The sequence below is a fragment of the Sceloporus undulatus genome, chromosome 6 (genome assembly GCF_019175285.1).
Source record: "Sceloporus undulatus isolate JIND9_A2432 ecotype Alabama chromosome 6, SceUnd_v1.1, whole genome shotgun sequence".
In the NCBI taxonomy this organism is placed as follows: Eukaryota; Metazoa; Chordata; class Lepidosauria; order Squamata; family Phrynosomatidae; genus Sceloporus; species Sceloporus undulatus.
In genome coordinates, this window is record NC_056527.1 from 162344744 (window position 1) to 162371183 (window position 26440).

The 26440-nt window shown below is 42.4% G+C and overlaps 2 protein-coding genes across 7 annotated transcripts in view; one reads left to right on the forward strand and one right to left on the reverse strand.

The window, feature by feature from the left end:
* Positions 1 to 943: 943 nt before the first annotated feature.
* Positions 944 to 19337, forward strand: KIF7 (kinesin family member 7). 5 transcript variants are annotated; one of them, XM_042472381.1, is made up of 19 exons: positions 944 to 1079; positions 2497 to 2893; positions 4328 to 4528; positions 5761 to 6178; positions 7649 to 8198; positions 9339 to 9485; positions 9838 to 10035; positions 10497 to 10678; positions 11486 to 11589; positions 13047 to 13190; positions 13696 to 13898; positions 14012 to 14209; positions 14640 to 14765; positions 15015 to 15191; positions 15951 to 16166; positions 16776 to 16982; positions 17282 to 17480; positions 17592 to 17744; positions 18637 to 19337. In XM_042472381.1, exons 2-19 carry the CDS (start codon positions 2566 to 2568, stop codon positions 19014 to 19016), a joined length of 4131 nt encoding a protein of 1376 aa, XP_042328315.1. In that variant the 5' UTR covers positions 944 to 1079; positions 2497 to 2565; the 3' UTR covers positions 19017 to 19337. The 5 variants fall into 5 exon arrangements, with proteins under 5 accessions (XP_042328315.1, XP_042328317.1, XP_042328316.1 ...); XM_042472383.1 differs by having other exon boundaries at positions 13050 to 13190; XM_042472382.1 differs by having other exon boundaries at positions 9342 to 9485.
* The window catches only part of TICRR (TOPBP1 interacting checkpoint and replication regulator), a 38184-nt gene continuing 31072 nt past the window's right edge, over positions 19329 to 26440 (reverse strand). For both annotated transcript variants that reach the window (XM_042472380.1, XM_042472378.1), the window contains exons 19-23: positions 26195 to 26344; positions 24805 to 24953; positions 22298 to 24479; positions 20741 to 20860; positions 19329 to 20075 (exon numbers count right to left, since the gene is read on the reverse strand). In XM_042472380.1, the coding sequence (XP_042328314.1) occupies positions 19960 to 20075; positions 20741 to 20860; positions 22298 to 24479; positions 24805 to 24953; positions 26195 to 26344 (2717 nt within the window). In that variant the 3' untranslated portion in view covers positions 19329 to 19959. The remainder of the gene's footprint in view (positions 20076 to 20740; positions 20861 to 22297; positions 24480 to 24804; positions 24954 to 26194; positions 26345 to 26440) is intronic.

Here is a 26440-nt window from a genome sequence, read left to right on the forward strand (position 1 = left end):
AAATGGGAGAATTCTAGATGGACCTCTTGTGCTCCATAGATAGATGTTCTCCTAGACTTTCCATATATATCATAAGAACTTGGCACTGATTGTTACATGCAAAGAGTTACTTTTGTGTTTAGTTTCTTTCTTTACAGACACCCCTTTAATGGCCAGGGATCCAGGCTGGGGAATTCTGGGAAGGGTTATTTCTTGGAGCACTAGAGCAAAACAAACCAGTATGACACCTCTTTAACAAACTACTCTTCCCAGAATGCCCTAGCCTGGAGCCATGGCAGTTAAAGGGGTGTCAAACCGGATTGTTTTGCTCTGGTGCCCCAACAAACTACCCTTCCCAGAATGCCCTAGCTTGGAGCCCTGGCAATTAAAAGGGGTGTTAAACCAGACCAAGGCTGGGGGATTCTGGGAAGGGTAGCTTTCTGTGGCCCCAGAGTAACATAATCTGGTTTGTTACCCCTTTACCAAAAATACCCTTCCCAGAATTCCCCAGCCTTGGTCCGGTTTGCAATGGCTCCAGGCTAGGGAATTCTGGGAAGGGCAGCTTGTTAAAAGGAATGTCAAACCGGATTGTCTTGCTCTGTTGCCCCAACAAACTACCCTTTCCAGAATCCCCCAGCCTGGGTCCTGTTTGACACCCCCTTTAATTGCCAGGGTTCCAGTCTAGGGCATTCTGGGAAGGGCAGTAACCGGATTGGTTTGCTCTGCTACCACAGCTTCCCAGAATTCAGGGGGATTCTGGGAAGGGTAGTTTGTTGGGGGGGCAGCAGACCAAAACAATCGGTTTGACGCCCCCCCTTTTTAACAAACTCAGTTCCCAGAATTCCCTACTGGCCTGGAGCCATGGCAGTTAAAGCGATGTCAAAGCGGTTTATTTCTTCAGCCACAAGTGTTTCAATGATTCCTCCCTCTACAATGAAAGCCGAAAGCCTGCCCTCAGGAATGAGGCATCCTCCTCCATCTTCCCTCCTCCTTCCTCCTCCATTTTGGGAGGCAGGACAGAGGGGGAGGGAAGGCGGAGTTGTTTCCCCCTCGACGCCATTTTCCAGCCCCAGAGGCAGCAGGGCTTCAGGCAGAAGGAGGTGAGATCAAACCCAAAACCCAAGGTGGGGGAGAGTGCCTCTGAGCATATGCAGAGGGCTGGCAACAATGCCCTCTGAGCCTGGGTCCTAGGTTGCATCTGGGGAGATAACCCGGTTTGGTAGCGCTTTAGCTTGTCTGGCTCTTGCTCTGAATCTGGGATTGGAGTTTGTGTGGGCCCCCACAACAAACTCAACTCCAGATTCCAGAGCAAAGAGCCAGACAACAAGTTAAAGGCTACCAAACCGAGTTATCTCCCCGTGTGATGCAGCCTTTTCTCTAACCCTTTCAGGGGCTGGATTTGGAGGAGACTGATCTCTTCCCCCCCTCTTTGTTGCTCCCCCCAATTGTACCTTTCCCAGCTATTGCATTTAGGCATAGAATATGAAATGCACAGATTATAAAATGGGGGACAGAAAAGGATTTAGGAGTCCTAGGAGACCACCGGTTGTTGAACAGTGGTGTGATGCAGCAGCTAAAAAGGCCAATGCGATTCTAGGCAGAGTTCCTGCATGGCAAAGGGTTGGAGAATAGGAGAATATGGGAAAACATTGGGCAAGTATTCTATGATTCCCTATGGGCAAGTATCCTGCAATAATTCTCTATGAGCAATCATTCTCCAATGATTCCCTATGGGCAAGTATTCTCCAGTGGTTCTCTATGGGCAGGTTTTCTCCTATGATTCTCTATTGGCAAATACAATATTCTCCAATGATATGGGGAAATATTCTCCAATGATTCCCTATGGGCAAGTATTAGATATCATAATGAAATAAACAGGACTGGTGCTCTTTCTGCTTATGCATTCAAATATTCATACTACTTCTCTTCTTCCACCCACTGCCATATAGTTATTGCCTTTGCGTCATGCAACAGGAGTTACTTATCACAGAATTTTTAGCGGAGATCAAATCCCATAAATAAAAGTGTAATGTTTGAGTTCATGCCTAACAGTAAGCCAAGTTGCCATTTGTTGGATTCTGGCTTGTTTTTGGTTTTGAACCCGTCTTTCAAACAAACCATGCTTTATTAGCTATGTGCACACTACGAGTAGATGCTGTGATTTGTTGCTGACTTACAAACTAACATGTTCAAACAATGATTTGCTGTAAACATCTGAAGTAGCAAAAACAATTTGTCCCTGGCTTGTTCTCCCAGTTACTTTTCTTGGAATAGGATGTGACAGATCAGAAATGGGGGAAAGCAAACTGCAATTTGTGTTTCGACCATTTGAATGATAATTTGTGACTCAAGTAATAAACTGTGTTCACATGCCTTAATGTTAACATGCAAATGTGGCTAGTTTGGCTTTGACTGTTTTGCACTTTGATTCCAGTTGGCTTTCCTCTGTGTGTTTATGTATAGTGAGATTATATTAACTATTCTAACATGGCCTTTCCTTTTTCCATACCATGACAGGCAGAGAAATGGCAACCCTGCTTGGTTTATGGCTGTCCTGATGCTTCAAGCTGTGTTTCTCTTTAAACCATGGGTCAGAAAGCCAAGTCCCAGCCATCTGTGGAGGAGACTCCTGTCAAGGTGGCCGTGCGCATTCGACCTTTGCTGCCCAAGGAGCGACTACATGGGCACCAGACTTGTCTAAGAGGGGACCCAGAGGCTAATGAAGTGACTCTAGGACACAACCGCCATTTCCATTTTGACACCGTCTTCACTGAATCTTCAGACCAGGAGTCTGTGTATGCTGCTTGTGTGCAACCACTAGTAGAGGCCTTTTTTGAAGGCTTCAATGTTACTGTGTTTGCCTATGGACAGACAGGCTCAGGCAAGACCTACACCATTGGAGAAGCAAGCGTCTGTGAGTTCCTTCTACCTCTTGTATTTACTATATACTCGTGTATACGTCTAGAAATTTTAGTACAAAAAATTGATCCCAAAAATCTAGATCAACTTATCTATGGGTCAGTGTTCAAAAAATACTACACTTTAACTCTTATTAAAAAGGGGACCATTCCTGGTGAAAGGTAGGAGTGGAATCTGTCCTGGAAGCACTCTCTCTTCCATCCAGCCTTTAGTCTGAGCCAAAACAGTTATGCCTGCCATAATTTTGTAGATCTTTGGCATTGTTTTCCTTTGCTTCATCCTTTGCTGCATGACCCTAAGAGTTTTACCCTCGACTTATCCAAGGGCCATATCAAAACCCATAATGTTGGCCCCCAAACCTACTCTCAATCTATGAGGTTGACTTATAGTTGAGTATATATGGCATATGATGGTCTGAATTCTCACTCCTTCAAAAGCATCAGTGTGTATGTAATCTTCTTAACTTTAATAGCAAATTAGGATAGTTAAATCCAGACATTGGGTTGGGTTCAGAGAGACAAAATGTTTCTGCTTTGAAGTTTTTGAAATGCTTCTTGTTGGAAGATCAAGCCAACATTCACAAAACAAACATGTTTTCCCTGCGTTTTAAGAAAATGTTAAATTTTTAAATTGTAAATGATATATTATTAACATAGTCAATATGCATATTGGTTTGACAGAGTAACAAGAAGAATCTGAAAATCTGTAAGCAATAAAAGGACCTCTGTGCCTCCAAACATATGGGGAATGTCTTTTACCAGTATGGGTCATTTAATTCTGAATCAGGGTTGGAATATAAGGAAGTGAAAGGAAAATTTCTCAAACACTGTGAAGCCATTTCAAATGTCTTGTGAAAATCATCTGTTCCTTAGGCTTCCCAAAAGCTTGTGGTAATAGATTATCTTGTCCCAGGCAACTAAAGAAAAGAGGGGTATACTTTGGGAAGTCAGTCCTTTCCTTTCCCGCAAGTCCTTGTGTTACTAAACACAAAACACAAGCCATCTCAAACTGGATTATTTCTGCAGTGTGTTTTGGACCGTGGATTGAATTAGTCAGATACTTTCCCAACTACTTACATTTCTTAACTTTCTTTTGCAAGGCTTCTATACAGTCTTGGATCAGGAGGGAATCATTTTTCAGTTCCTTTCTTGAGATAGTTGAGGGCTTCACAATAGAGTTTGTTCAACCATGCTGGGATGTGACTGATTTTGGTTTATCCAGGAGATCCAGGAGTGATGGAAAGATCCCCTAAATCTATGGAACATGTTTTAACCTTTCGATTTCAAATTTGTGTAGAAACTTCAACAAAGTTGACTCTTTAGTCAATTCTGTTAAATATAAACAATCCTCCTATATCATAGTCTCTTTCCAGTATTAAAACTGAGCCTTCCTGAATCTTGTAATTGGTGGTTTCCTTCCTTCCTTTCAGCGTCCATCAGTGAAGATGAACAGGGCATAATTCCAAGAGCCATGGCTGAAGCCTTCAAACTCATTGATGAAAATGACTTGCTTGACTATACGGTCCGCGTCTCTTATCTGGAAGTCTACAAGGAAGAGTTCCGAGACCTGCTGCAGGTGGAGACTGCCAGCAAAGACATACAGATTCGGGAAGATGACAAAGGCAATATTGGTAAAAGAAAAGCCTTTCTCTCATTTCCATAATTTTTTAGCTTCATAGCCTGGGAAGGAACAAATCAGGAGTATGGGTTCAGTTGTACCAGGAAGCTTTTGCTTCCTAGTTGGTTTCTGATTAGTTTATCTACTCCTGCTGGCTGGAGGAGTCAAGCATAGGTAACTGGGTAGTATGCATGAAACCACTGGTTGTGAAAAGTGAGCCAGAATTGGCTTATTATCCAAAGATAACCCAGTTGCAGGTGGCCAACCTAATAAGTTGGTGTTAAATATTAAATGTCAGGGTGTGTGTACCCTTCATGAAACGACTTGATTTGGCTTACCAAGTGATTTATCTGATTAATTCTGAATTGTGAAAGCAGCTTTAGCATTGGCTTGGAATGGTCCACCGTTAATATGTACTTTAGATACAGCCCAAATCAAATCTGGGAACTGGAAAATCCAGCAAATGATTTTTTTGCAGACATTGTTCAAAGGCTCAATATGACCTTCTACTGACATTGGATGCTAATGTTTTTCTTCCTATATGTTTAATAGTTCCCTCCATCTCTATACCAGGAGAGAAAAAAACAATTAAAATATCTGTGTGTAGGCAATTGAAAGGCCCAGGAACAGAGTCCTGAAAAAGGTATAAAGATGACCCTGTATATATGCAAGGTGCAATTTGACACTAAAAAACCCCCGAAGGAAAAACAGAATAACATCCAATGTGAGATTCTACTATTTGTAGTTAAGCTGAGAAACTGGGAAGATATTCTTGCCATTAGTGATGGGGTTTCACCACAGTTCACCATTCATTTGCAGATTTCTTACTTTACTGCACCTTTTAAAGAAACTCATGAGTTAGATTCCTGCTGTTCCCAAATTATGTGTGTGTGCTCATGTGTACCTTCAAGTCACCTGGAAACTTATGGTGACCTCCTAAATTTCATGGGGGTTTCTTAGGCAAAGAAGACTCAGAGGTGGTTTTACCAGTTCCTTGCTCTGAAATATAGCCTCTAGCACCATCCAAGTACTAACAAGGGCTGACCCTGCTTACCTTCCAAGACCAGACAGGATTTGGTGCTTTTAAGGGTCAAGGATGTGAATCTTATTTGCTTAAGACTAAATGAGTGGCAAAGATAGATTTTTGATACCATGTCTCTGAGACCTTGTGCTGCTCCCTGATCATTTTATGAAACTGTTTTGAGTGCAAGCTGTTCCTTAGCAATCTTTGTGCTTCTGTTACAGTGCTGCATGGGGTGAAGGAAACTGAAGTGGAGGGGTTGGATGAAGTTCTGAGCCTTCTGGAAATGGGGAATATGGCCAAGCATACAGGGCCCACCCACATCAACAAAAAGTCAAGTCGCTCACACTCCATCTTCACTGTGACAATGGAGCAGCGGCGTAGTGTCGGGCGCCTCACTCACCCCACCCTTCAAGAAAAGGTCTTAGTTCCAGCTTCTGGCCAGGTTCTTGCCTCCAAATTTCACTTTGTTGACCTAGCAGGCTCTGAACGAGTGGTGAAGACAGGAAACACTGGGGAGAGACTCAAGGAAAGCATCCAGATCAATAGTGGACTGCTGTCATTGGGTAACGTAATCAGCGCATTGGGTGACCCTCGCAGGAAAGGCAGTCACATTCCTTACCGGGATTCCAAAATTACCAGGTTAGTCTTTTTTATTGTCCATAAATAATAATAATAATAATAATAATAATAATAATAATAATAATAATAATATCAGAAGCTTGAACTAGGGCACATTTTCTCACTTGAGCAATTTTGTTCATGTTTTCATTGCCTTGTTTGGCCTGTTAGAGTGGTTGGTCTCACTAACACTAATTTCTTGATCCCTTTCTGTACTCCTGATTTGCTGCATGTTTGTTGATTCTGAAGGTTGCTTTTCAGGCAGACTGTTGTTCAAAGTCAAGGAGAATTCATGTGCTTTTGGTGACACTAAATTGCCTGTGGGCCATTTGTCTGTCTTTTAGTGATAGTTGCCCACCCAGTAAAAGTAAAAACTTTTGTTGCTATATAGGAAAGACTTTCATAAGAATCATAGGTTTGGAAGGGATTGCAAGGGCTAATTAGTGCAACCTCCACCAGTTTTATATTTTATTTCACTAAAGAATCTACATGAGACCATTGGCCAGGACAACCTACCACATTTTGTCGTCATCACTTGTGCTTGTAATTGAGAAACAAAAGGTTTTTAAAATAGAAATCTGCTTGACAGTGTGTTTATTTGTTAGTATATTCCTCTGAGCACTACACATCCCCAGCTGGGGGTAGCTAAACCTAGAAAGCCAGTCTTGTTCCTGCCTTGCTCAGAATAGGACATGTTAGCTGGAGTAGCCCCTGCACCTTGATGTTTTCCAGATGATTATAAAAAGATTCACCTTTGCTTCTCCAGTAAATTTCAAGGTGAAGAGGTTGATAGCCAGTCAGAAGGAGCTGAAGGCATGGATGCTCTCTTTCTACCATGGCCACTGGGGCTTCTTTGTGCCTTCCTTCCCCTGGCGATACCATCCAAGGTGATGAGGAAGATTTGGAGGGAAAAGACAAACATGATCTTAGTGACAACAGTATGGACTATTTTTCCAAAACAGTGCACTTAATGTTAGGTTCCATGCCCCTTCTTGTCTGCCAAGAGATGCTGATGCAGGACCAGGTTCGCCACCCTAACCAGCTTAAGCACCACACCTGGAGATTGAGTAGAACATGTTAACCAACCATGACTACTCAGTAAAGGTGGTGAATACCGTTCTGACCTGCCTCAATTGCTGGTGTGGGTCATTTCCAGTTAGGGTATAGTCACCTTCCCACCCCTAGGATATGTTGGGAGTCTCTTTTCCTTTCTTGTTTCCACTCCTATCTTTCGATTCTGTGCTGGCTGTAAGATAACTAGTGGAAGGGGCTGTGTATCCTTACAATATTTGGAGGGGGGGGGGGAAATCTAAGCATCGTGTAACCTCTGCCTGGCCTAGGTAGGCCATGAGACTTTACCCATTGTTGTATGTCTTCCTCTCCCACAGTCAAGAAAGACTCTAAAGTATCCAATGTATCACTTCATTATTTTTACTATTTATCCCTGCTAGTGAAGCCATGTGACAGTTTTTTCATTTTGGTATTTCTTAGGATCCTGAAAGATTCACTAGGTGGGAATGCTAAGACTGTAATGATTGCCTGCATCAGTCCCTCTTCCTGTGACTTTGATGAGAGCTTGAACACACTGAATTATGCCAACCGTGCTCAGAATATCAAGAACAGGGCAGTGGTGAACTGCCGTAAGGAGACGGAGCAAGTGGAGGAGCTTCAGCTGCGGATAAAGAGCCTGCAGAGAGCACTAGAACAGCGGCACCGTTCTGAGACCCGGATTATCAACCGATCTGATGGTGCAGTCAAGCAGAACTGGCAAGATAGTGCTGCTCGCTTGCATGCTGAATGCAGTCGCTATAGGACTTGTACTGATGCTGCATACCAGCTCTTGATGGAATTGCAAGGGGAAGGCAACTTGACTGTGGATCAGATCCTGCGGGTGAAAGAGTGGTTATGTGCTGTGGAAAGTGAGAGGAGTGAACTGAGCTCAGCTTCTGGGTTAGATAGTGGCATTGAAAGCAGTTCAACAGAAGATCAGAAGCACAAAGTGCCAAGTTCCAAGATGACCAAGCCTCAGGTACTAGAAAAGGTTTGTTTCCTTCCAGGAGTTGGGGATTCTTAGAGCAAGCATTTGCACCTCAGGGTCTTTGTCAGGAAACATCTGTCAAGGAGATTTTTATTCAGAGGTTATCCACTGCTCATATGATTAGGGCTTCTTTATGCAGTCAGTTATAGAAGAATGAGAACCAAACCCTTGAAATATTTGAGTCAGTTTTGTTGATAAAGGGCAACATAACTTACTGGTGGTACATGTGTGTTGCATGCAAAAGACCTAAGGTTCAGTCCATCTGCATCTGGCGTCTGTGGCTGTAGTAATTCAATCCCTGATATATCGTTCCCAGTGTATTTCAAGGACACTAATTTTGTGTAGTTTCTCTATTTGCCATAGTGGGTTTATCCCAGGGTTATAGAAACATAAAGCAAATAAAGGCCCTACCTTTTGCAGGCAAAGAAACAGCTTGCTTAAACTATAGAATGTTGAGCCCTTAGATATATTGGATTTAGGAGGAACTTCCTGACAGTAAGAGCTGTTTGACAGTGGAACACACTCCCCTGGAGTATGGAGGAGTCTCCTTTGGAAGTTTTTAAACAGAGGCTGGATGGCCATCTGTCGGGGGTGCTTTGAGTGTGTGTTCCTGCATGGCAAGGGGTTGGACTGGATGGCCCTTGTGGTCTCTTCCAAGTGTATGATTCTATGATTTTATTTGATGACTTCTTTAAAGCAGAGCACCAGCTATACATGAGGAGAAGGAGTTGTATTTCTTGGTTACAATCTGTTAAGCTTGATGTTTGTGTATGTATTTATTTAATCCATAGTTGATCGGGGCGGGGGGGGGGGGGGGGGGGGGGTAGCCTTTGGAACTACATATTGTAGAAAAGTATTTGTAACTTGTACACATGTTTATACTTTTTCCAGATCAGATGGGTTCTAAAGACAGCCCCAGTGTGATTTCTGGGGATGTTTCCATAGAGGCTGTAATCATAGCTGGCTTTTACCAATAGAGCAGAGGATAGCTGGTCTCTGCTGAGCATGGACTGCTAGTAGCTATGCAAAGTGTCATGGCTAGGATCAAAAGGGTGTACTGTTTCCCTTTATTTTTATGGGGAGAAAAGCAAAAATTGCATTTGGACATGCATACAAGGAGCTCATCTTCTCCCTTCTTTTTAGCAGGAGCAGGGAGATCACATAAAAGTGCCTGACTCAGTACGAGATGAGCAAGTGCTGAGGTTGGAGAGGCAAGTGGAGCGTTTAGAGGAAGAGAATCAGGATTTCTTGGCTGCCCTTGAGGATGCCATGGAGCAGTACAAACAGCAGGTACCACCTGTGCATATTGACAGACTTTCTCTCATTGTCACACTGTCTACTAATCTTCAGAGAAAGGAACTGTAGATCCTGTTACCCCCTTTTGGTTTTAATTTATTTTCCTTATTCCACTGTTGCATCAGGAGTAGAAATTGCCCATCTTCTCAGTTTGACTCTATGGTTCATAATTTGTCATGAGAAGCATAGCTTGTCCAACATATTAGGGTTTTGCCTTGGCTTGCTACAACTGTGGAATTGATGTTCTTGCCCAACATAGTACTGGGGTGGGTACCAGAAAAGTCAGCAGTAAGCTTACAAGAGGACCAGGCTTCTACAGTCACATCCATCTTGATTTTTCTCCCAGAGTGCTAAATTGCAGGAACAAGAAGATGTCATTTGTGAACTACGTAAGTGTCTGCAGATGGAGATGCCACACGCGGGTGTACCTGAATTGTTGCAGAATGTTTTCCTGGTGCAGCTTGGCCAAAGGCCTCATACAGCCCCTGTGGATCCTGCTCGGTCCCACCCCTGCTTTAGGCTTGCACATAATAACCACAGCAAGGTTTGTCAGTTTTCCTGTGTCTGTCTTTGAGAGTTTTCTTTTTCTGAGATTGGCCTTCTTATTCCCCCCACTGCACCCTCATTCTTTTCAATAGCTTAAGTAAACTGGAGGTGGCAGGGATCTGCATTTTCTTAATCTCTTTTTAAAAAGTGCTTCTGTTTTGTGTGCTAATTATATTTACAATATAATTATATATTTACTATTAATAAGTTTTTATTTTTGAACCTAGAATTGTGTTCTACCAACTCCCCAAAATTGTTTCTGACTGTAACTCTTGACTTCATAGCTCTGCATAAAAGAAAACAGATTATGATAGTCACACATCCAGGTATGGGTTGTCAGGGAAAGATAGTGATAAAAACTGCTTACCTTTCAGAGGACATGAAATTTCAAGATTCAGCCAAAACTTTGGTTCACCTGTGGTCTTTGACATGTAAATTTCCTTTTCTTCTTTCAAATAGCTCTGTGCTGCCACAGTTCACAAAGGGAAGGACTTGTTGGAGTACTATCAAAGTCGCACTCAAGGCTTGGTGTACAGCTTAGAGACTAACAAACTGAAGCTAGACAAGCCTTCAGAGCAGCTGATAGAACCATCTGTTGAGGAGGAGGAAAAGTGTGAGAAGCAGTCCCTTCACTGCTGCAGGTGAATTAAGAGGCTGGGATAAGAATGAAAGATCCCCTTCCTTTTAGGCATCATGTTCCAGATTCAGTCTTCTCCCTTGCCCTTGGTTAAAGGTTCTTGGCCATGCTGGGAAAGACTTTATCCTAAGAGTTCCTCATGATATTTATTAACAGTCTGATTTAGTATATGGCCACTTCATATATGATTCATGTCTTTGTAATTCCAGGGGGATGATCCCCCTGTCCCATATCTTTGACCCCAGGTCACTTATGATAAAAGCATCTTACATTTCTGCCATCTAGCATCTTCCTTGTAATAGTGGCCAGAACTGGAATGTCTGGAACCAAGAGAACTTGTTTGCTTTCTGGTAGTCTGGGAGCAAAAGTGGGAGTAAATATTATCAGTGAACTGTATTTTACAATATAGGGGAATGTGGTTGGCTGGACAGACCAATAGATGTGATGAGACTAGTGTAGATGAGGAAGTGGAAACTCACCTCTGATACAGAGGACATAGTAGTATACAAGAAAACTTCTGTGCTATTCATGGTATGTTGCTTCATCTCTTATATTAAATGATGAGCTTAATGGAATGAAAAGAAAGTTCACGTTACCCTTTCTTTGGGCTAAATTCACAGGAATTGTGCATCCATCCTTCATTACCACATTCATTGTACAAGCCTTATGGATATAATGTTCAAGGGTCCCAAGAACTTTTCTGTTGTTCATCTTTAGTCAATTCCCACAAGCACTGAATGAGCTGCATCATCTTATTTTCTAACTGATTGATGTCTGGTCTTTTTAAAGTGAACATTTTGGTCCATTCTAGAAATGGGGTCTACAGCTGGAGAAAGGAGGATGTCTCTAACAAAAAGAGTAGAAAATGGAGCAATCTGGCACTCATCCAGCAGGAGCCTCTAGAACTACCAAGAGGTAGGTCAAGACTCCTCTTCTTTTCACCAAAGGCATGGGGAAAACATGTTCCCGTAAAGATTTTCAGAGAGCCTTATGTCCCTTTCAGAATTCCAGGACAATAATAATAGAAACCCAAGCAACTCTTGGTTGTTGAGCAAAGGGGAATAAAGGTGACATTTGTGAGAAACATAACTACTTAATATAGCTTTAAAAAAATGCACCTACAAAAAATAAGTCTGCCAAAATTGAAAGCCTCCATTGTATCTCTGCCCATCATATTGCTCTTGAACCGTCTTTTCTGCAGTTGGGTGATGTATCATTGCATACACCTAAAAGAGGTTTCTTTCCTCCAAGTACATATAGACATGCAGATATACGCACATGTACACTGCTCCTCTCTTGGTGGATGGGTCGACATAGTGGAGGCGAGAGAGCCTAACACTTCACCAACTGCTTCTAGAATGATTGAGGAGCCAAATGGTGCTACATTGTCACAGCATTTCATCTGTGATACTATGATTTTCCTCCATTCATTTACTTCTTCAATGTATAAGGTTGTGCCATAATTGCATCCAAAATCTTCAGTGTCCCCAATTTTGTTTACAGTGAAATTCACTGATTTTTAGCTCCCATGTGTTAGAAAACCTGGACCATGTTTATTTATCTAAAGGGCCTTCTTTCTCAGGAACCTGCCTGGCTTGCTTGGGGGGAAAGTATTCAGAGGGTGGACAGTGGACAGCCTTGTTTCAGCCCTGAAAATGTGCCATAATTCTCCTCTTTGCTGCTCTATCTGTTCGGTTTTGTGTGTGTGTGAAAAGCAAAGAGAGATATGTTGAACTTGCTAGAAGAATAAGAGCTAGTAGTTAATGGATGTACCTCTCAGGTTCCGGAAGGTCAAACACCAGCAAAAATCTTCATTTCTTGAGTTGGGCAGGAATTGAACTGGGAGAGGTTTCTCCCACTCTAGGTTTTTATTGGACACATTTGATGTTCTTTGAACCTCTATTAGCTTACATCACCATACTTACTGTAACCCCTCTTGAACATTTGCATTAAAAGGAGAAGTGTATATCTTATTAATGAGGAATAGATTATAGATTGCATTTATTAGGTTATAGATCATGTCTCATGCTTGAAGTCCAGGATACTGTTCTGTGGTTTTGACAAATACAGCCAAGATGGAGCATTGCATTATGGCAATCTTCCTTGATCCAGTGCTCTTAGGATGTATTGTACTGTAAATCCCATCAGCTCCTACCCGCATGGCTGCTGGGAACCCAATACATGTGGAGGATACCAGTTTGAAGAAGGCTATGTCATACATTTGAAAGGAACACAGTTGTATTTTAAGATGGGAGAAGACTTGGTGGTGGAATGCATGCTAAGTTATACACTGAACTGCCTCAGTGCCTTCTGTTCCATTGGAGAACAGTAGCTTGCCTGGAACACTTTTAAATTTCCTTTTTGTATCCTAGAAGACTGTAGGAGACAACAGCTGGGCAGTCTTGGAGAAGGCAAGGATTCAGAGTGGAGGCTACTTCAGGCTCATCAGAAGATCCGTGAGCTGGCTATCAACATCCGCATGAAGGAAGACCTGATTGTGGAACTTGTCAAGACAGGTATAGAACAGCATAACACATAAAGAAGGGGAGCTATAGAGTTAATAGCTCTAGAGCAGTTGTAGGCTGCTCATGAGCTGCTTTCATCCCATCAAAGCAGGGATTTTCAAGGGCCTCTGAAACTGAATGTCTGCAATTAGGGGAAAGCCATTTAAAGCAAGCATTTTGCTTGATTTTAATATCTTGTAGCAGTTTGCTTTCAAAGTTCAGTGGTGGGCTGTATCTTGTAGTTATCCCAGAGTATAGAATTGTTCCTAGACCTACTGAAGCTACCAGTCCCAGTTGTAGAGAGATCTATGTAGTTCCACATTTCCCATCAGCATTTGTTTCTCTCCGTCCTCCTTTCCCTCTTCCTTTTTTTTAAAAAAATTGTTGATGGAAGAAGGATGGTGTAACTCTCATGGGCTATTTTTGTACTTTTTTTTAATCGCAAGAAGAAAAATAATTCAGATGCTGCTTATTCCATAAAGCCTTCCACGGTGATGTAGGTGTCTGTGTTTTTCAGGCAAGCATGCTCAGACCATGAATAAGCAATATTGCCAGAAGATCCATGATTTGGAGCAAGAGGCTGAACAAGTGCGAGTAGAGCTAAATGATAGTCAGAGGCAGCTTCAGGAACTGGAGGGGAGGGATACCCGAGATCCTGCAGAGAAGCGGAAGCTCCAGGAGTATCGTAGCAAAGTGGCAGCTGCTCAGAGCAAAGTGAAGGTGAGCCCTGAAAATGACTTCCACAGCTCATTGGGAGAAATCTTGATTTTTGAAGGCTGAGTGGGAAGGTCCAGGATCCAGACTGATGACCTCAGTCTTTTGTCCTGAAATAGATTCTGCAAGAGAAGAAGCAAGCGACTGAGAAGTTGGTCTCTCTCTCTGCTCAAAATGAGAAGCGGCTGCAAGAACTAGAGAGAAATGTGCAGCTGATGCGACAACACCAGGGGCAACTACAGAGGAGGCTGCGGGAAGAGGTGGAGCAGAAGCGGCGGCTGGAAACAGAGATGCACAAAGGGCAGCATCGTGTCAAGGTAGAGGCACTTGGGTTTCAAAGTAATTTAATTAGTGTCTTGAATGTTCAACTTGTCCCCACTATCAGTCTGACTTCCTTTGCCCTTTCATCTGTGTCTTCTTGTTAGTACTGTAATTTTTGTGCTATGCTAAGCAAAGAATCGGGGAGAAGTTGTGAGTCTAGCAGGGATGTCAGCAGGGGGTTGCAGGAAGTGGTGGGCCATACTAAGTGACACACTAAGGGGGATGACTCACTGGTCCCCAAAAGTCTCCCTATTGACAGAAATGGATTGCGATATTAGCCTGCATTCCTTTAAAACATTGAAGAGATGGTGTGAGTGGGATGAAGCTTAGTGGGAGGAGAAAGGTATGCACTCTCAAGAAGCATGATATCCAAAATCCTTTAAATAAACATAATTTTATCCATGTAACATTTCTCTGCTCCTCCAGGAATTGGAGCTAAAGCATGAACAGCATCAGAAGATTCTTCGCATCAAGACTGAGGAGATAGCAGCGTTCCAGAGGAAGCGTAGGAGTGGGAGCAACGACTCCATGATCAGTCTGGAGCAACAGCAGGTAAATGGCAGTGCATCCTTTGCCTTCCAGCTTCAAATACCCCAAATCTGGATAACATTCAAAGAAATAAGGAGAAAGGAGCCCTGGTGGAGCAGTGGCTAAACGCCTCCCCTGCAGCCACAAGTGTAGGTTAAATGCCTATATTGCAGCCACAAGGTTGTGAGTTCAATGTTGTTTGAATGGCTAACACAGGAGACAAATAATTCATACATAAACATGATTCAAACTCTCTAATCTGCTTTTAACCAGAAAATTGAGGAGCAGAAGAAGTGGTTGGACCTTGAGATGGATAAAATCCTTGAGCAGCGCCGTGCCTTGGATGAACTGGAAGATGAGCTGACCAAACGGGAAGCCATTGTCGCGAAAAAGGAAGCTCTCCTTCAGGAGAAGAATGGCCTTGAAAATAAGAGATTGCGTTCCAGTCAGGTGGGCTTTTGTATCCAGGCCATTTACTTTGTTTTATAATTTTATGTGCTAATAAGTATTAATAATATTCTCACTTTCATCGAGCAAGGAGGGAATATACATCACAGTAATTGATCCATTCATGTAGAACAGGACTCAGCAAAATGCAGCACTCCAGATGTTCCTGGACTGCAGCTCCCATCGGACCTAAGCAGTGGTGAGGAACTGCAGTCCAGCAATATTTGGAGGGCCACACTTTGCCCACCCTTGATGTAGAAAGTATTAGTATAAGGCATGTTTGGAGAGTAATGTTTAATATGGTGATTCACCGTAAGCAAGCAGACATGCTAGTAAATACTAATTGATTGCTTCTACTGGTGGTAGCAGCAAAACATGCCAGGATTTCTTGTCCAGTTTGCATAATGCAAGGCTGGGCAACTTTGGTAGATCTGGAAACCAGTTTTGACACACACCCCACACCTATGATGGGCAACACATTTGCCCAAAAGATTCCCCCCCCCCCCCCCCCGGCAAACCTGGAAATTACCCAATTTTGCCCACCCTTCCTGCTAGAAAAGCAGTCCGTGTTTTCCATTTCTGGAGGCTTCCAGGAGTGTGTCTTTGTTATTTACAACAAACATTGGTTTTTTTAGTATTGGTGGACATTTTTGGGGTGGAGGAGTCTAGGGTCCTGCATTCTGCCGTCTTCCTAAGTTCAGCATGGCATTTGAACCCATGGTTTCTCTGTTAATAGGCTAAAGTGGTTTGTCTTTGTCTTAGGCGCTAAATGATGACATACTGCGAGTGTCAAGCCGGTTGGAGTACCTGGAAAAAGAGCTTAGCCAAAAAAACGGGCAGCTTTGCCATAGCAGTGCCCATGATCAGCAACAGATCCGGCAGGAAATCAACAACTTAAGGCAAGAAAAGGATCAGTTGCTCAAACAAAGGCTGGAGATAGATAACAAGCTACGCCAGGGCACCTTGCTTTCTCCAGAGGTTAGTGGGCAAAAGCTTTTCTTCTTTTGGACATAGCTGATAGACTAGAAGCTAGTATACCAGTGCTCTTTTTGTATTGTTTTTATACTGTATTGGGAAAACTCCAGAGGAAAAGTGACTCTTGATATCAAATCATGATTTTCAGTAAAGTATGACACTTTTGAAGGTGCTTTACAGTGAGAGCTGAGCCCATAGTGAATTTGAACGTGACCCAGTCAGAAAGCTAATGAAGGACTGCACAGTTGACTGCCAAGTTGCACCAAAAACCACAACAATATTGTAGTTCAGTTCTCTCCCACCTGCTAGTTTTCTAAGTCCAGGGACTGTTTTTCACAGGATAGTATTGATATGTATATTCTGCCACATGAACTGGGAAGTATTGCAATCCAGGAATGGTTTTACATATACTCAGACTTGAAATCCTAAACATGTATACGTGGAGATTAGTCTCACAAAAAATGAATGTATTACAAATGGGAGGCCTACTCAACTACTGTATATTGTGGGGTTATAAGGATGTATAATGAGTTGAGAATACCTTCACCAAGCAGAAATAGTAATTAAAACCTACACAGTTGAGCAGTATTTTTTTTTTTGGCCTCCATACAGGAAGAACGGATTCTTTTCCAGTTAGATGAAGCCATTGAGGCTCTTGATGCTGCCATAGAGTACAAAAATGAGTCAATCACTTGCAGGCAACGTGTCCTACGGTCCTCTGCCAGCCTCCTTTCCCAGTGTGAGATGAACCTCATGGCAAAACTGAGCTACCTCTCTTCCTCTGAGACCCGGGCATTGCTCTGCAAGTATTTTGATAAGGTGAGTTACAAACCTCCTCTGGGGGACTGGGGGCATTGTAACTGTTTTTATGCCCTGGAGCAACCACTTTAATATCCAGAGAGAAAGAAGTCATCTCCTGGACCTAAATTGCCCCAGGGAGAGTGAAAACCATGGTGAAAATGCCCCTCATACTATACTCCCTAGAGAACATAAACAAACTGAACTCTTGGGAGACAGTAGGTGGTATTTGTTTAAACTGCTTCAGTGCTGGTATGAGATGATGATGTGTTAGCAGCAGGGAGATCATGCAGAAGGTCTTTTCCCTTTCTTTTGGCCAGGTGGTGACTCTTCGGGAGGATCAGCACAGACAACACATCGCCTTTTCAGAACTGGAAATGCAGCTGGAGGAACAGCTGCAAATGGTGTTTTGGCTGGAAGTAGCCCTGGAGCGTCAGCGCTTAGAGATGGACCGCCAGCTCACCCTTCAGCAGAAAGAGCATGAGCAGAACATTCAGCTTCTGCTCCAACAGAGCCGGGGTAAGAAAGGTTGTTCAGGCCTACTGTTCCAACTATTAGTCCTCTGTTAAAGTTTCATGTGGACAGACTTTCCCAGCTTTGAATGATGTACTTTGTTTTCTCTTCTCACAGAGCACATGGAAGAAGGACAGGCAAACAGCAGGCTTCAGTATCAAGGAAGGATCAAGGCAATGGAAAAGGAATTGGCCCAATACAAATGGGTAAACCAAGAGCTGACCCAGAAACTGAGCACAACCCAATCCCAGGGACAAGGCAGATGTGATGGTAAGTCTCTAGCTGTTCTGCCTTCATCATCTTTGCTGCTGAGAATGGGCTCATATGTGACTATTCTATACAGCAGTTCACATGGTTTAATCTGTGTTTGGAAGACAAAGTAGGATAGCTGTGGCTATAATGACTTAGCAATACACAGGAAAAATAGACTTAACAGTGGGCAGAGACACAGGTGAATGACACAAAAAGGAGGTTGGGGCAAATGAATGAGGCTGGATAGTTAGAGCTTCTTAAAACTATAACTGAGAAAAAAGCATAAAGCAAAGGCCTTGTAGAAATTGACGAAATATGAAAAGAGCTTTGAGATCTTGCCTTCTAAATTACCTTCTGATTGGAGAATTGTTGGTCCTCCAGCTGTTTTGTGGAACTTAGACTTTGTACTCTGCTCTGTATTTTATAGAATCTACATTTCCATTTATTTATTTTGTAAGCATTGGGGACTAAACTTAAACTGATTTTAAGGATCCTTACTTAAATTGCTCTTTCAGGTCTGCTGCTTTCCCGATCTCAAGTTATCATTTAAGCAGTAAAACTGAAAACCTATATGGTGCAAATGGCTGCTTGAACACTTGTATCAAACACAAAAAGTTTTATCTGTTGATGAATATAATAACAAACATGTTTATAGTCTATATGAACACACTTCATTTCATATTTCTGTTCTTTATTACACTGTTCATTTAGATTTTGGTATTTTCCTGTTAGATACATAGAATTACCTTTGTGTTTCTTCACTGGGTGTAAGCTCTTCATATAGTCTATAAACCTCATCTTTCTTATATTGTTTAATAGTTTCATCTTTGTTTTTATGGTTGAGACTCTCCCCTTCTGTTTTTGCTTGAACATGTGCACCATACTAATGTATACCATTCGTCCCATACAGGTACAGAAAGAATTGCACTTCCAGCTGGGGACAGACATGATTTACTTCGGATAGCCAATGACATAAATATTAATGGTATGTCGGAGCCATGTTTGCAGATGGAGGCTTCTGAGAAAAGTCATAGACCTGGGGAAGAACTCAGGGACTTGGTTCATGCACCATTACCACCCACCTGGAGGCGTTCTTCACTGTCTAGTGTCAACTCCTTAGTACTGGAAGACCTTCAACAGAAAGCATCAGATTACCTGCCTAGAGCAGGCCAGGCAAAGGAGGTGTCCCTACCACAAAGCCTAGTTCCACTTCTGAAATCCCACAAGGAACTTCACAGGCCAGGGCTGTCTTCTCGTGACATCATTGATGTCAGAAAAAATCCACTCTAAATACAAACAGCTGCTTTTGCTCAGAATTTGGGAGAGAAAATGTACGTAATGTATTAATATAGACAAGCCCATGATTACTTAACCTACGGTCCTAAAGTCTTCCTGAAGTTAGTAAGCCTTTTCTAGGAACTGTTTTGGATTTTCCTCTCCCCAATATCTGCCTCTTTTTGCTGGAGAAGAAAGCAAGTTTCAAGAACTTATGTACAATGGGAGTCTATTTTCAGACCCCCTTTCCCCCGGACTTTGGAATGTTTGTTGTATATATATTTTCAATTACCTTTTATACTGTTAATTTCTAATAAAGCAGAACAGTTTTTGTAAGTGAGCTTATTTTATATTCCCTTACACTGTGTCCAACACACTACAGTTTTTATCCGCTTTCGTCTGGTACTCATAAATATCCATTGGGAGCAGTACAGTAGTAGTTTTGCGATAATGGCTTACAGCCCTTGGTGGATTTTGAAAACATGGTTGCAATGAAACACAGGAAAAATACACACAAAGATGATGTGAAATTACTTCCTGGTTAGCACATAAAACGAAGAGTCCCTAGAACGTAGCCAGGGCTTCAATACCATTAAAAACAAGCAACTTATCAGAACGTATTAATTTATTTTACAAAAGCCATTTAAAAGTGGTATTCTTATTTGTTCCCCATAGTTTACATACTTGTCTGCTGCAATCACGGAGAGGGTCATGGGGTGGCCCCACTCTCTCTTTCAGAACGCTATAGTGTTGAGAGCAGCCTTTTGGCACTGCAGATCTATGTCTCTTTTCCTTGGTCTGGAAGGCAGAACTTTCTAATTGTGCACAAACTAGCTCTGAGTTCATGAGGAAGAGACGATCTGTGGTGGCTAACAATAACAGCCTTGTTTTGACTTTAGAGTAGTCTAAGACAGTTTTTCCAGTTTGTTCAAATGTTCTCAGCATCTTGTTCCACAGTTCAAGTGAGCAGTCTTTTCCGGGAGTATGTCCTGGTGATAAAATGTTGTCTGGTGCTTGCACTGTGGAATGGAGATAAGTCTTCATTTGCACCTCCAAACACATCAGAATCATCTCCTGTCAAGGGGAACAATGTATGAAAAGTTATCAGAGTACAGAACAGAAAGGCAGGCAGAAAGCAGCTGGTTGCCTCAGCAAAACAGAAAATTAGTATCCGGGAAATAATCAAATAGTTTAAAGCCATGCAGCAACAGCTATTGCATCAAGTGCCTGGAAGTTGTTTGTGTGTTTTAGCAGACAGCGTGACTTAAGGGGAAATGACTACAACTGGGAAGAGATGGCTACAAGCACAGCCACTGAATAGTGACAGTAAACAGGTGGTTTGTGTGGGCCTTTAGCAAGGGAATTGGAGTGGGTGGCCTAGAGAATTCCCATCTATGCTGGAGGAAGTGGCATGGGCAGTGAGAAAGGTGATCCAGTGACCTGCAAAACCTTTGCCATGTGCCATGATGATTTTCCTGCCTGAGGACACAGAAAGCAACACTTGTACCCACAGCAAGTACAAAGTAGTTTTCCTGCTGGAAGAGTAGTACAACAGACTAGCAAAGATTCAACTTATGGGGGTAGATGAAGAATGTTTGAACAGTTTGACAACTTTTTTTTCTTTTTGTTTGGGTTGTTGATGACTAGGACTCTCATGGGTCTCTTATTCATAAGGCCACTGCATGTTGTAGCCAAGTTGATGGCAAGTAACAATAATAAATGACAGCAATTGTTTTTACCAGTGGGGCATTTCCTCAGAGAAGTGGCGTGGCCTTGATAAAGCAGCGGAGACTGAGTTAGTGCCCGAAGTCCACTGACAGAGATTGTGCTCTTTCCTGAAGACTTGGGTGGAGTCAAGGCTGTGAAAGTAAGAATAGGAGACTGAAAAAAGAAATTAAGACATATTGCAACACTACTGAATGAGCACTGGTGCTTAAACAGGCTTCTTAAATCTCTGTTAGCTTTGAGCATGACCATGTGGATTCATAGCAAACTTGTAAAATCAATCCATTTATCAAATGAAGTGGAGATGTGGGAGAGAACTACAATTATTATTATTATTACGTTTATTTATATAGCACCATAGGCTTTACATAGCGTTTTATCACCAAACCATTATTTATAGATGACGGAAATGGAAATCTAACATAAGCAAAATAACAGGTGCTGCGACTAAGACTGTTTCTTCTAAGAAGGAAATTCTATGGAAGTGGCATATGTATATCTAATGCTTTATCATTTAACTGAAACAGCGAAATAAGGCTGTCCAAAAACTAAGAGCAATCCTATACATATTTATGCAGGACTAAAGCCCTTGAAATGAGCTCTAAAGCAATAGAGCTCAAAAATATTTGGCCCGTTCCCAGCCTTGGATAGAAAAACACTAGTAACTGTTGCTCCTATACTACCAGGGGGAAGACTTGGATTGCAAACTCATTGAGATAAATCGGTCTTCTACTGTTATCCTGTCATCTTATACCATGTACATTAGTGATGCTCAGTAAATAATTACAGGCTGAGTCTCCCTTATCCAAAATGTTTGGGACCAGAAGTGTTTTGGAGGATTTTTAAAGAATATCCATGAGTATCTTGGAGATGGGACCCAAGTCTAAGCACAAAATTCATTTATATTCCATATACATCTTATACTCAAAGTCTAAAGGTAATTTTATACAATATTTTAAATTTTAATTTGTGCATACAACAAAGTCTGTGTACACTGAATCATCAGAAAGCAAAGGTATCACTATCTCAGCCATTCATATTTTTTGGAATATTTTGGTTTTCAGAATTACAGATAAGGGAGACTCAGCCTATAACAGGAATAAGTAAATCAAGGGCCTGTTCCAGACTGCCAAAATAAAGCTGCTTCGGGTCTCTTTGGAGATATACTATTTAAATGATGCATGGGTCCTAAGAGTCCGGAGGTCGCACCAAAACCACACTCCATTCCTAAGTACTGGAGTGCAGTTTTGGTGCAGCTTCCGGATTCTTAGGATGCATGCATCATTTAAACAGTATACCTCCAAAGAGACCTGAAGCAGTTTTATTTTGGCAGTCTGTAACAGGCCAAAGTGTCACAGAATTAAATCTGATTCAATGCTCTTCTCAAGAGGAATGCACATCCAGTCTTCATGCCACAAGGTACACTATTGAAACTGAGCACTGACAGGTCAGTAGGACTAGACAGTGGGCTAAATCTAGGGACAATAAAAGGGCTCCTTTTATTTTTCCTCAATGCTATATTCTACTACTTCAGTATATCACAAGGTATATGAGTTTCAAGTCAAAAGTACCTGAGGACTCTGCCCCATTTCCCATGCTCAGCAGCTCATCGGTGCAGACAGCTGCCCCTGGATTCTTTCTCTTTGGGCAGGACCTTTTTGCTTCCTGGTCCTTTTCCTCTTCTGAAAACATATTCTCAAAAGCTCTTTTCCTGGACTTTAGTTGAGATGTCTCTCTGTAAATGTTCTCATCCTCAGTGGGTTCTGTGTCACTGCAAGGTGACTCATCTTGAAGCCTACAAACACCTTCAAGTTCAAATTCCCCCAGATGCAATGCTTTATTGCCACTTAAGAGTTCAGAAGTTCTCATTCCTGCTGTATTAGGAGCTGCTGTTTCCAAAGCAGCATCTGTATGTCTCTCACTTTTCCTGCAGCCCACGGTGGCCTTTTTTCTTCGTGGCCAGTCTTTAATTGCCTCTGGAGTAACTTTTCCTTTATGCTTTGGAGAAGGTGTCGATGGAATGCTAACACTGCCTTGCAATGGGGAACAGGTATATGAGGTGCAGCGAGTGGGAGTGTATGACTGGCATATGTAGGTTTGCCCACCACCCAACTTTCCTGGAGTACTGTGGGCAGAGCGAATACAGGATGGGGAGATGGATGCAGGTTCTAGTTTCCCTGAGTGCCTCCCACAGCAAGTCACAGAAAGATCCCGTACAGCAAGATCACTTTCTTCCTCTGCTTTGGGTTTCTCAGGCTCTATATGGGATGGCAGTTCCAGAGCTGACATGGAGGAAACTCTCTTGATTCGTAGCTTTGGTAAGCCAGAAGCTTTCATCTCAAGCTCAACCTCATAGGTTGGTGAGCTAGTTGTCACAGGCACTGGATGAGTAGTCTGGGGGGCTCTGGATACTATCACCTTCTCAGAATTCCCTAGGCGTGCTTCAGCCTCTCGTTGTCTTCTGTCCGGGGTGCAGCGCAGTGCATAGGTACATGAACCAGATTTTGAGGCTGTCAGCAAAGAAGGCTGGTTATGGCTGAGAGAATTCTGGGAGAGTGGTTGCTGCAAGTCTGTGGCTTTTTCTGTTATAAATGCTCTGCTATCTGGATCTTGACCTACCTGAAAGCTATGTGCACAGGCTTTGTTTAATAGGGAGGAAATATTGAACTGTTCACACACCACTATGGCATCTGGGATAAACTCATGGGTTTTAGTGGAGAACTCAGCAGACAGATGTCTATCTAAATCCTTCCTCTTATTTGGTGTCATAATTCTGTTTGCTTGTTTATGTCTCTCTCTCAAGAATATGCCCTCTCTATGGTCAGGTCTACGAAATGGGTTGCCTTCATCAGAAAGACTGATGCTGCCCCTACCTTTATCCTCCTCATTCTTTCCATACAGATGTAAGTGTTCTTCAGACCTGCTGGAAGCAGATTCGAAGGCTTTTGGTGGGGAGATATCTGTGACATTTTGGGATCTCAAAGGAGTTTCCTTGGGTGTATGTGACCTCCTGGTCAGCTCTCGAGTCCTGGCAGTTGAGACTGTGCACATAGCCACAGCATTTAAAGTCTGGTTAGAAGGAGGAGACTCTGCCTCAGGCAGCGATGGAGAACGAACAGGTACAGAAAAGGCCTCAGTAAGCTTGGCACTCTTTGGGCTTGGAGACAGTTCTGAAAGTGTGCCTCCAGATTCTCTGGGCGCCACCTCCAACATTGCAGAGTCCAACATCAGTGGCAAGTGTGGCTCCAGATACGTAACTGTTTCTGTCTCCAGAGACTGTTTCTGAGGAGATGCTGGAGAGGCTATTTTCTGGGCAACTCGCAAGGAACGCCTTGGAGACTGCAGCTGTGAAAATGCCTTTTCCCTGGAATTTAATGGAATTTGAGGAATTGTCACAGAGAGATTGGCTGCTGAATCACAACTGCTTGCAGGTGAAGCAAAAACGTCATCAAGAATCCTTTGCCTTTCTAGTTTTCCTAATGTTTGCACCTGTGGCATCTTGGATGGAGAAGAAAACATTTCCCTTGTCAGTGCTGGATCTTCTTTCTTTTCAAAAGATTCAGGCAAGGACTTGCTCTTCTGTTTAAATGGGGAGAAAAGATTTCCCAAACTCTTAGCTGCTGTGTACTTTGGGGCAGGACTTTTCTGAGTGGTGTGCTTTTGCTTCTCTTGAAGTCGAGGGGATCTTCTCAGGCCCTTATTTGTGGGACTTACAAACTTCTGAGAAGACTGAAAAGGAGTTTTTCTTGGTGTCTGTGGAAAATAAGTGAAAACAAGTTACCACTTTGGTACAGGAATATAACAGTGGTTCTCAACCTCTGATCTACCAGGTGCCCTTAAACTCCCAGAAATTACAGACAGAGTAGCCAATGGCCAGTGATTCTGGAAGTTGAAGTATAAAACATATGGAGAACCAAAGGTACAGAACCACTGGAACAAAAATTCAGGATGAATATTCCCAGTTAGGAAACTAACCAACTAAAATATCATGTATTTTAAGCTATACAGTAGAAATGAGAGATTAAAATACAGGCAGATGAATATGTAACACACTGAAATATCAAGACGACAACTTTACCTGATAAACAGCGGACTCATCAAAGGCCAGGCTTTTTCTTTTTGTTCTGTGTGAATCTATCTCTCCCAAATTGAACTCCCCCAGAACTGCTCCAAAGAGAAGACTTTTAGGGGAATGGACAGCTTTTTTTACAGGAGGTGACGCCAAGCCTATTTAAAAAATGTATCAGTGCAGACAGGTATTGTTAGGCATCTGCAGTTCTCAAGGTGCTTAACATCTTCACTGTTTATGCATGCTTTCTATTTCAAGTCCAAATATGGGGTGGTTTGGGGTACAGTTGAATTAGTAATCAAAAACAAAACAGTTCTAATTTCCAAATGACAGGTCTAACATGTTGACAGAGACCCAAGGCAGGAAACTGGCCCTTTGCAGTAACCAAGTGGCAGGGCAGTATAATTTTGGGGAGGAGGAGGGGAGTGACAAACGAAGAGTGCTTAATTTTCTCTTCATTTCAGATGCAGCAAACTATTCAGAAGCCTAGGATATTGGGGAAGGGACAAAGAAGGTTATGTAAAGAAAAGGGATGTCCTCTTTCCTGGCTTTCCCCTGCTTGAAACTTCTTCTAATCAGACTGCTTTACAGCTGGGTCTAATGGCCTACATAACCATTAAAGTAAACTACAGTGGTGCCTCGGGTTACGAAATTAATTCGTTCCGTGGCACCGTTCGTAACCCGAAAAGCCTTCGTAAGCCGAATTGCCATAGGCGCTAATGGGGAAAAGCCACGATTCCATGCGAAAAAGCCGAAAAAAGCACCAAAAGTTTTTTCGTAACCCGAAAAAACATTCGTAACCCGGAACAATGTTTTCCTATGGGATTTTTTCGTATCCCGAAAATTTCGTAACCTGGGTATTTCGTATCCCGAGGTACCACTGTACTAAGGGACATCTGATTGGTAGCTAACAGATTCTGGTGTCCCTTTGCTTACAATCCTCACATTAGATCCTTGATTCTTAGATTACTCTACCACTCTGAACTCATGAAATCTCATCTGTTTTCAGAAGCTAAGTAGGGTTGGACCTGGCCTGTAGTTAGATGAAGTGCCACTAAGGAATATTAGGGACCTTAGGACCTCCAAGTAGAGCTATCTGAAATCTTTGAGAGCTGCTGGTGGTCAGAACTGATAATACTGAGCTAGTTGAACCAATAATCTGAATGCATTTTAAGTTTCTAACATTGTTTTGTTGAATGCCAGTATATGAAGTTTTGACTTGCTTACTAAGTCAAAAAGGAGGCTACTGATTCAGAAATCAACCTGTATCTTCAAACATTAAGGCACTCCAGCCACCGAATCAAAGGCCAAAATGTGGCATATCTGTATTAACAATGACTATGTCTGGTTAAAACAACATGAGTACCTTCAATCCTTGAAACTAAAAACACTTTGATACCTATTACGTTTTCTTGATCATCTGAAGCTCTGAGATGAACGGAATTCATTTGTTGTATGCTCCTCTTAGTGGGTTGTAAAGAGTGGAAGGAGCCAGAGAGGGTTCTGTCCAGAAATAGCTGCTTGATCCGTGGACTTCTTCTTAATGTACCTTTGAGAAAGTCAGAATTGGAGAGGCGGGGAGGAGATCAAAGCTGGCTCATACCCATCTAATATGAATTTGTATCAATACAGAGGAAAACAAGTT

What these genes read in the sequence shown, in the direction of transcription:
- KIF7 (XM_042472381.1), top strand. Translation starts at nt 2,566, where the DNA reads ATGGGTCAGAAAGCCAAGTCCCAGCCATCTGTGGAGGAGACTCCTGTC. An exon ending in TGTGGAACTTGTCAAGACAG is followed by an intron (nt 13,191 to 13,695) that starts GTATAGAACAGC and finishes TGTGTTTTTCAG; the next exon opens with GCAAGCATGCTCAGACCATG. An exon ending in AGAGATTGCGTTCCAGTCAG is followed by an intron (nt 15,192 to 15,950) that starts GTGGGCTTTTGT and finishes TCTTTGTCTTAG; the next exon opens with GCGCTAAATGATGACATACT.